The sequence below is a fragment of the Pyxicephalus adspersus genome, chromosome 1, assembly GCF_032062135.1.
Source record: "Pyxicephalus adspersus chromosome 1, UCB_Pads_2.0, whole genome shotgun sequence".
Classification (NCBI taxonomy): domain Eukaryota; kingdom Metazoa; phylum Chordata; class Amphibia; order Anura; family Pyxicephalidae; genus Pyxicephalus; species Pyxicephalus adspersus.
Window position 1 is genome coordinate 103160463 of NC_092858.1, and position 10322 is coordinate 103170784.

General features: G+C 36.2%; 1 protein-coding gene across 1 annotated transcript in view; it reads left to right on the forward strand.

The window, feature by feature from the left end:
* The window catches only part of RNPEP (arginyl aminopeptidase), a gene marked incomplete in the record, with an annotated part of 24203 nt that extends 15966 nt beyond the window's left edge, over positions 1-8237 (forward strand). Inside the window, 5 exon segments of the mRNA XM_072421915.1 lie at positions 319-431; positions 1816-1924; positions 6228-6452; positions 6621-6763; positions 7908-8237. Of these exon segments, the coding sequence (XP_072278016.1) occupies positions 319-431; positions 1816-1924; positions 6228-6452; positions 6621-6763; positions 7908-8057 (740 nt within the window).
* Between the last annotated feature and the right edge of the window lie 2085 nt (positions 8238-10322).

Sequence of the window (10322 nt, forward strand, 5' to 3'; positions counted from 1 at the left end):
GACTGGACAGAGAGGACTCTGAATTGTCAATATGGACCATTCCAGACAGGTGATCCTGTTACTTGCAATTTGTTGCCAGCAGAAGGCTATCTAAGAAAGTTTCTACCAGTTTTTGTGAGGCTCTGTGACATTGCTATCCCATCACTATCAAACATGGTTCTACAGCAGTCAGAGCCAGCAGGGTAGGGATTTCACAAATGTTATCTTTGTGGCACCCGGTAATGGGTTCTAATTGATTATTATATCTGTTATTTATAATTGCACTATTTATTTTTCTTCAATATGTTTAATATACATTTTCTGTGTTTTAATGTGCAGGAGTGAATCCAGATGACACCTACAATGAGACCCCTTATGAGAAAGGATTCTGCTTCGTCTCTTATCTCGATCACCTTACTGGAGATCAAAGCAAATTTGATGCTTTTCTTAGGGTAAGTATGTCTGATATTTTACCTGGTGTGTAAATAAAGAAACCTTTCTCATCTATCAGTCATTCAGAAATATAAAATACATTGCATTAGGATTGCACCATTTATTTGTGTGAGTGCATGTGGGATCCATCCCATTTAGGAAGCTAAATAAGGTTTTATCAGACTTCTTGGTTCAAAAAAAAACTTTTCAGGGATTTACTGAAATATATTATATCACCCAAATTTCCTTAAAATAGAAAAATGACTGCAGGCTAATTAAATATTACTCCTAGGCATAATATTGCATATGCTTTGTATTTGGTGAAAAAAAAGACTCCTAAAATTGTAAGTTGGCAACAAAATTGCGACAGCTTAGCTTTCTGCAGTAGTAGTAGCCAATAAAGTTTATCCAAGGTACGATTATTGCTAATTAAAAATTTCTACAGCTTTTCAGCTTAGAGCTAAACTAAATTTTTTTTACCAATAGATACTATTCATGGGGATACCTCATAGAATGTAGAACATAAATGTTTTTTTTTCTTTGGTATGTTGTAGACATGCATTTAGGTATGTAATTTTTTTGTTTTTTTATTAGTACATTTCTATTTTTTTATTTATTTTTTTTTAATGTGTTGCTGCAACAAAGTGTCTGAAGTTCTCTTATATGACTATAAGCACAGGTAGCCATGGGACCTTTTAATGGAGGCAGTGGAAGTTCACATGCAACACTAATGCCTTTTTGGACTTTGATGATGCTTTTGACTCTTTGAAACTGAATTTGAGTTGCTCAGAACTAAATTAATAAACAAGCATTTTGGGAAAATAGAGATCCTCCAGCTCTTGTAGCAACCACGTGAACACAAAGATATAGTGGGCTGTAGTAGAGATCTGGTGGCTTTCCATTAAAAAAAAGTATAATGCCAGGTTCTCACAGTTGTGCCGTTCATTCTGTATTCAGATGTTGCTTTATTCCAATATAGCTATCTACAGTGTACAGAATGCCCTAAAAAATCTAATTTCAAAAGTTAAATTTCAGGTAAATGGAAAAAGGAAATTTTTCTCTAAGGCTTGAATACTTCTTAAGGTAGCATAAGTTTGACAATAGAAGCAGTATTTTCTTTCATAGGCAAAGGTATTCTTCTCTGAAAACATTATTAATGAAAAAAACAATAATGTATCTAGTTTACAAACCTGGAGCAGCACTTGAAGTGACAAGTCAGTGTAACCAAAATGATGCAGAGATAATTAGGTGAAAAGTATTGCATACGTATTGTTTTGTTATTTGTTACTACTCAATTACTATTACTATTACTATACTATTACTTAACAGTAATACATTTTACAGCAATATAAAATAATGCTTCTGGCAATGCAGTGATTGTCATTTTTTTGGTTTCTTTTTCAGGCCTATGTTGACAAATTTAAATTTCAGAGCATAACTGCTGATGAAGCCCTGGCATTTTATTTAGATTTCTTCCCAGAGCTGAAAGCAAAGAATGTTGATAAAATCAAGGGTAAGGATAAGTCAACAATGAAAACCACATGTGTGCATGTGTTGTTTCTCTTTACAATACATTTTATCAGTGTGTGTTTTTTGCATTGCCTCATTGTGCTCAAGAGGTGGATGGTGTATGTGTGTCCCTTAGGTTTCACATTCACACATGGTGAGCAGCCCTATCACAGCAGGGAACACTGAGGGTGCGGAAATGTTTAAATACTCAATTAATATTTTAACCATCAAACCAGGTCACAAGGATTGTTTTTTCAAAGTAAAGTAAATTTGGGGTTCTTCTGCAGTGTACTGTAAAACCCAGAAGTTTTTTTTTTTAATTTTGTTTGAAAACTTTGGCTGAGTTTTTACACCCTGGGGTTATCGGTGAGCATCAGGTGTTGTGTATATTTTTGTTTCATGCACTTTTTGCACATTTTGCAATTACAGGTTGTTTTCTAATTTGAGATATATTTTAACACTGTAAGAATAAAAGGACTTCCTTGACTTCAGGGGTAGAGCCCAAGCCGCGTTTTAGCTGAGCTCCAGCACTGCCAGCCTTGATCTAAGGAGAAAAGCGGAGCCCAGGGACTTGCCTGCTTACATGGAATGAAGATCACTCACCAAGCAGAGTGACAGCGGGGAAGCCTGAAGTCGGAGCATGGTTGCACTCCCCCAAGCCTAGAGATGGTGCTTGAAGAGGCCAGAAGAAAACTGTGGTGGCCATATTGGCCGTGTAGCCTGAGCACATTGGTGGTCACATCACATGCAACCATGGGGACCTGGGGACTTCAGTTTCCCACCCCCTCTCTAGCCTAACACCTGGATCTCTGTCATCTGTACTTGAATGCTGGTGAGTAAGCCTGTGCAGCCCTCTTATCAACCCCGCCCTACCTGGTTCTCTACCTAGCACTTTTGTATTGAGTGGAGTTCTCAGTGCACCTCTTGGTTTTGGTTGGTGGCTCTTTTCTACTCTTCTGTTGCATTGCTCTTAGATCACAGCACTTGCAGAGAGCACATCTTTTTTGCTCTGGGCTGATTGCCATTCCCTTACAACGGCTGCTACCCTTACTCCTCACCAAGCATCAGCTAGGCTCTGGACCTAACCACCAAAGGGATAAGGATGGCTATAGCGGCAACAACCTTACAATACAATAAAAACACGTGATTAAGTCTTGACACAGAAAAAGCATTCGATAAGGTACTTTGGCCATACCTGCACTCTCTCCTAGCCAAAAGACAATTGACAGTGGACGTCAATAAAAATACATTAAAAAAAAATACTTCCTTAAAATGTTATATTTATTAAGCTAATGGAAGCAAAAATGAGAAGTTTATTGGTAGAATTTATATTCCATACACTAAAGGTGAAACATTACATAGGAAAGGCAATTACGGAGCATTTACTATTTCTGATATATATCATTGCTCTTAGATCACAGCACTTGCAGAGAGCACATCTTTTTTGCTCTGGGCTGATTGCCTTGCTCTAGCTATAAAGAAAGGAGCACCTATTCTGCTAATAAAGTGGAGCTAAAGTAAAAAAAAAAAAAAAAACTTACCTTTAATCCATCGGGTGGTTTCTTCAATTGGGTCCCACGTCGGCCCAGCACTTCCTCTTCCTGGCACCGCCATTTTTTTCCCTCTTCCTTGATCTGATGCCTGATGCTGCCATTCACTCTTTTTCCGGGATCTTTTTCGTACATCACCCGATCTCACATTGCGCAGTCAGATCAGCAATTTTTTTTCCCCATGAAAGAAAGGGCCCCTTCTGCGCATGACCGCTAAGAGCCTCCCGAGAGGCATGACGTAGGTATCCCGGGAGGCTTTACCCTCCCATTCTGTCTTTTTTTTTTTTTTTTTTGCTATCAAGACAGAAAAGGGAGATGCTGCACTTTTTTCTTTTATTTATTTATTTATAAAAAAGGGTGTTACTTAAAAAAAAAAAAAAAATAATTACAATTTTTACTTTACATAAAAGGGTAGATAACCTTTTGTATAAAGTAATAATTTTAAGTTTTGGTCCGCTGTAATCATTGTGCTTTATTAATATATAGCTCTTCAACGCCATCTCCTGGCACACCAAGGTACTTTGCTAACATATCTCAACAACGTTTTCAATCTTACTACTGAGAAATACTTGTTTTACCACTTGTCTACACTACCTGGCTGGATAAATTATTGAATGAATAAGTACATGACACGTTCCACCTCTAACATGATGGGCAAATCAAACAAAGCCAAATCTACTGGTAAATCGACGACTCGCATCTTAACTGCTACCTCACTACTAGACTCATCTATGCAGCAAGATGAATTACAGCACATCACTGACCCTCTCTCCTTACAAACCTCCCTAGTGCAATCACAACCAACACCAAGCTCCACAGCACAGGAGGTCCCAAACGTGTTAATCCCTTACTTTGATAAAAAGTTTGCCTTCCTACAGTCATCTATTGATTCAGCATTTTAACAAGTCTCAAGTAACACCACCAGAATACCAGAGCTAGAACAAAGAGTAAGCGACTTGGAAGACCAACTGCTGGAACTACAATTACTATACAAACAAATATTAACTATCTTTTCTGTCGGAAAAATACGCTGTAACCTGCATTCTTGGGCCGCCCAGGAATCTTCAAAACATGACCTGCAACACTTTATTATTTGGTGGATCTTAAGCAAGAAATATAATCTCTCCCAGCTCGTGCAATTGAAAGAGCGCACTACATCAGCCCAGAAAGATCCGCTTCCTCCAAAAAACTTGTGAAGATTTTCCATAGTTTGGATAAGGAACGTAACCTATCTACATATAAATGACAAAGATCTCTACAGGTGCAAGGCTTCAAAATCCTAATTATTCAAGATTTTTCAACTGCAGTGGCTCAACAAAGCAGAGTGTTGCAAATTCCTCATAGATCACCAAATCCGCTTTACACTATTATATCCAGCAAAACTGAGGTTTATTGTTAATGGTTCTTCCATGATCCTAGAAGATGCAGGTTCAGCAGTCACCGTCTACAGGACCCCTTATCCTCAAACCATCAAAAAATCCAGAACTTCCCTACAGGCCCATTGCTTCACTGACTATAAACTCATGGCAAAAATTAATGCCATTCCCTTACAACGGCTGCTACCCTTACTCCTCACCAAGCATCAGCTAGGCTCTGGACCTAACCACCAAAGGGATAAGGATGGCTATAGTGGCAACAACCTTACAATACAATAAAAAAAACGTGATTAAGTCTTGACACAGAAAAAGCATTCGATAAGGTACTTTGGCCATACCTGCACTCTCTCCTAGCCAAAAGACAATTGACAGTGGACGTCAATAAAAATACATAAAAAAAAAAAAATACTTCCTTAAAATGTTATATTTATTAAGCTAATGGAAGCAAAAATGAGAAGTTTATTGGTAGAATTTATATTCTATACACTAAAGGTGAAACATTACATAGGAAAGGCAATTACGGAGCATTTACTATTTCTGATGTATAAAAACATAAAATAACATTGTGCAGTCTACAAGAATATTGAACATCCTATGTAAAACAGCTTTCTAAAACATAGGTCAAACTCAATCTGAGTGCCATTGGTTACCAGTTTTCAGTAGTTAAAAAAGGAAATAAAAAATAGAAAAGAAGAAAAAAAGATAGAGCAAGAGGAGGAAAGGGAGAAGGGTGGGGGGTAGGTAAGGTGGGAAGAGGGGTGAGGGTGGTTATCGTGGATATGCCCGTGTATCACTAGGAACTTAGACTGGAGGATGAAGTTGTCTTATATAGTCTGCCGAACATTTAAAGTCATCCCAGTAAAACCAGGTGCATACTGGCCTATCAGGAGGCTTATCCCTTGATTTCATAAGCTCTTCCATAAATTGTATATCGTTAACCCTGGAAATCCACTGCTGTAAAGTAGGAAGAGCAGTTTGCTTCCATAATGGTGGGATACACGCCTTGGCTGCGTTTCCTTTACATTTTTTAACCAATGTGACAGTTTTTATATCTTCCTGGGCCATTATGAGAAATACCCACTTTCTATATTGAATTTATCATTTTATGTTATGTAGAACGCAGCGAAATCTTGGTATCTAAGACAAATCAGTCTTCTTGATTTCCACTAGTAGAATTGTTCATGCTAACTTAATATCTGCAAATACATCCAGACATTTTCAATCATATGCAAGTATGGCCATCAGACTATAATATACTTTTTCAGTTCACAATTTCAAATCCCAGTAATCTTTTAAAGTTTTCATTTTAGTTTCTCTAACTCTGTTAAGCATTCTGTCATAACTTGTAAATCACATCACTGAGCTTTACTTTCTATCTCAGGCCTAGAATTTACCCATTGGCTGGATACTCCTGGTTGGCCTGCTTTCCTGCCAGACCTGTCTCCTGGTAATTCTCTCATGAAACCAGCTGATGAGTTAGCCGAACTTTGGTCATCTTCTCCATTAAACATGGATGCCATTGGAAAAGTCGACATTTCATCCTGGAAAACATATCAGATAGTCTACTTTTTAGATCAAGTTCTTCAAAAGTCACCTTTACCACCTGGTAGGAAATTCAGTTAAATAAAGAAAATTATGCACTTATATAAAATAAGTATTTTAAATATGTGTACTAATAGCAATTAATACTGATTTGAATGATTTTACAAAATATATTCTAACAAACTCCCTCTGATCCCTCATCTATATATATTTTCTATCCAATTTTACAAAGGTAATGTTGAAGAACTTGGAAAATATTATTCAAAGATTTCTGAAGCTACTAATGCTGAACTCCGTCTTCGTTGGGCTCAGATTGTGCTGAAAAATGATTACCAGGATCATTTTCCTAAAGTCCGTGATTTCCTGGTCAGCCAAGTACGTGAGTGGGAAACATAGAAATGCAATACTGAAGTTATTACCATTTATATCCAAGAGCAAAATTAGGATTTGTACTGGCCCTACCATTCAATTGTATTGGAACCTGGTTAGAAAGATGAGCTTTTTTTTAACTCTTAAATCATCCAAAGTTTAGTCTTGTCTAGACAGCCTCTCTTCTGTTCTTAGCTTTGTGGGGATTAGTGATGTCAGCCCATATATTACTACAATCAATCTGTTCAGAGTGGATTCTGGGGTCTATGCTTGTTGTAAAACTCTTCATTTGCAAGATTGATGTATTTTCTAGGAGAAGGTATCCAAAGCAAGGGCCCAAGTTTTATAGGAATAAAACTCTGTGAGATTTTCTTCCTTTAAAACTTGGCACTAGAAAACCATTGCTAGTTTTAAAAGCCTGTCAGCTACTAAAAAAGCTAGAAACCATGACTTTAGGATGTGAATGCTGTGTTTTCCTAAGAGCATTTTATAAAACTGTTGACTAAGGTCTTAAATTGAAGCTAACATTTGGCAAGCATTGCACAGATGGAGACATACCTTTAAAATAATAACCCATATGATTAGTGGGCCAAAGGCACAATCTATTTATCTTCCAAGACTCCTTCCCAGACTTTAAATCATACTAGGATTATGTGGTAAACCTTAAAATTTTTGCACGCCATACCAGGGATATTTTTTGGATATATTTTCTTAATGTTGCTCACTTGTTACAATAGAAAAAAACTAAATCAGGATAATTGGTCAAGCTGCCATTACTGAACTCTCATTGTAATAATGTTAGTTGCCTGTCCTTTACATTGATCTAGTTATTTCAGTACTTTAAGGCACTGACATGCAACACAGATGAAGATTAGAAAGTTAATGTGTTCTTTGACTTTGCAAGCTGCATGCTTGTTGTGCGTAAGTGACATATTTATGAGGTCAGCAATATTTATCTGTATTATTTCCTATATTATGTGAATATTACTAACAATGGTGACATTTTTAGTATAGCTTGTCTGGGAATGGCTTATTTTGTTAGAAATCAGGTATAGGTGTAAATGTACCTCCTATTTTTTTTTCTTTTTTCAATTTCTGTTCCTTGTTAGACAACCAATATACATTAATGAACTTCTCATTGTATTTGCAGGGGAAACAGAAGTACACACTGCCATTGTATCGTGCTATGAAAGCTGGATCAGAGGCTGCTCATGCTCTAGCCACAGAAACCTTCCACCATACATCTCCACAGCTTCATCACAATGTCCGCAATTATGTGAAAAAGATCTTGGCAATGTAGAAAATGTTTTACAACAGGAAAATACCAAAAAACATCCAGCATTTAATGCATTTGACTACATCCTCCTCCTGGCATACAAAATTAGATTTTTATAATGATTATATGATTATATACCAATATGATTACATTTGTCTCATAAAACTGTTTTGGTAACTTTCAAAATAAAGCCAATTATTTGAAGCACCTTGTAATATCATTGGCCATTAAGAACAGTCTCAATATGGCTTTAAAAAATCTGTATTATGAATGCTTCCATTAGCTCTCTGCTATTAAAATAGTATTCCAGGCTGCTCTTGATCTGGTGGGGAATTTATGACCTGCACTTTTTTTGTCTTTTAGAATACAAAAAAACATTTCCTATGTCTTACAAATTTGGCCCATCCTATTTGGCAAATGCCTCCCCATACTTCTCAAATAGACTGTGAAAATCTTTTTGATTACTAATACTAGTATGACTTTAGGATGTAAAGGCTTGGTCATATGTATTCTAAAAATCGCAAATCCCAAATACACCACCTCAAACTCAGCTACTGGCAGAGTTGCCAAAATAAGAGGTACACACTTTAGATTGGACTTACTTTCCAAACCATAAAACAAGTAATTAGCTTTTAACACATCACTTATACTGATAGCTTAAAGGTAATGGTGTAAAATGTAAACTGTTAATGAAGGATGTGCAGGGACTGTTCAGATGAAAATTCTGGATACCTGTCTAACTATGGACTTTAAAGTTTCTAATTGTCTGTCCCAGAACAACTGTGCAGAACAATGAAAAAAAATAGTATTTTGCCTACAGATTTCAACTAATCTATTGAAGCAATAGGGTTATTATGAAAAACAGGCATTTTCTGAAGAGGATGGCAATAGACCCATGTTCCTCTTATGACTTTTCCTTAAAAGCCTTCTTCATGGGTTGCTAAAAAAAAACATGATGAATGCATGTTGGATTAATTTTTATAATTTCCTGTATCCTAAATGTATCACTTTTATTATGAAAGATAAAAGTACACAATCATTTTTTCATACCCGTCTGTTTTCCTCTTTTTGAGCACAAAATAGGGGTAGTTTTCATTTTTGTACAAGTTAAAATAAACACCTTTGTTTTTATTATTTGCTGTAATTTACACAAAATCATCCCAATCAATGCAGCTTGAATATCTCAATACTGTGCCAAATTCTCTTAAGTCAACATGTCCCAATGTATTATTTGCTTTTTTTTTTGTTTTTTTTTTTTAACTATGATTTACCTACCATTGCCTATGTTAAGGGGTGATCCTTTGCTCCTACTCCCCTCTTGACTAAACCAGCCCTGGCATATACCTTGCTGTGTGCTGATCTGATTACAGTTATACCCTATGTTCAATATAGGTTTCTAATCTACATACATTCTTTCAGGGAATAGTCATTTTTACCAATATCTTCACCTAAGATAAACACCATATGAATTGCTTAATCTCCCTTACTAGAAGGCTCCGTGTCCCTGTGAGAAAAATGAAACCATCACAAAAGTTATATTTTTTATAAATATTACTGAACAAAATAGAATAATGGACTTTTAAGGCAGTTAAAAAACAAACAAAAAAAAACAATTAAATGTAATAAAAACAATAAAACTACGTTTATTCATTCGTAACAAAAACAACAACAAAAGTACTTGTATCATTTCTCACAAACTTTAAACAAGGTCTTTAGATATTTTGCATGTAAAAAAATGTCTGTTTTTTCGGAAAAAGTGCATAAGGAACTCACCAAGGATTTTCTCTCAAATATTGGCCACAGGGACCAGAAGAAACAAGGAACCCTATTGTAGGTTTACAAATACTTTATTACCTTACGATAACTGCACAAGTTGAATTTCTATTTCAAGTGTATACCTTTTTCAAGGATCCAGCTCCAAACAGCCCCTGCAACCAACTGCAAGCTCCTGTCTCTAGAGCCTAGATGATTCTGTTCATCTTCCAATCAGGTAAAGGACAAACGTTTATCTAATTCTAAATGCTTTATCTATGCTGCAGCTTTTGATGTATACAGTGAGAAGATCATAGTGTAAGGAAAAATACAGTAAGCATTTTAGTGCAGAACAGTAGTCTTTACAACTAACTAAAATATTTCCAGAGTACCAAGTGTCATTGCAACCAGTGGGAACTGGCACACATCCTGCAGGAGGCCTTTGCTTTCTGCAGTGCCACAGAATAATAAGTTAGCATTCTTTGAAAACAGATGTACAATGTAAAACAGTCACATCTTATATCTAATATGAACATA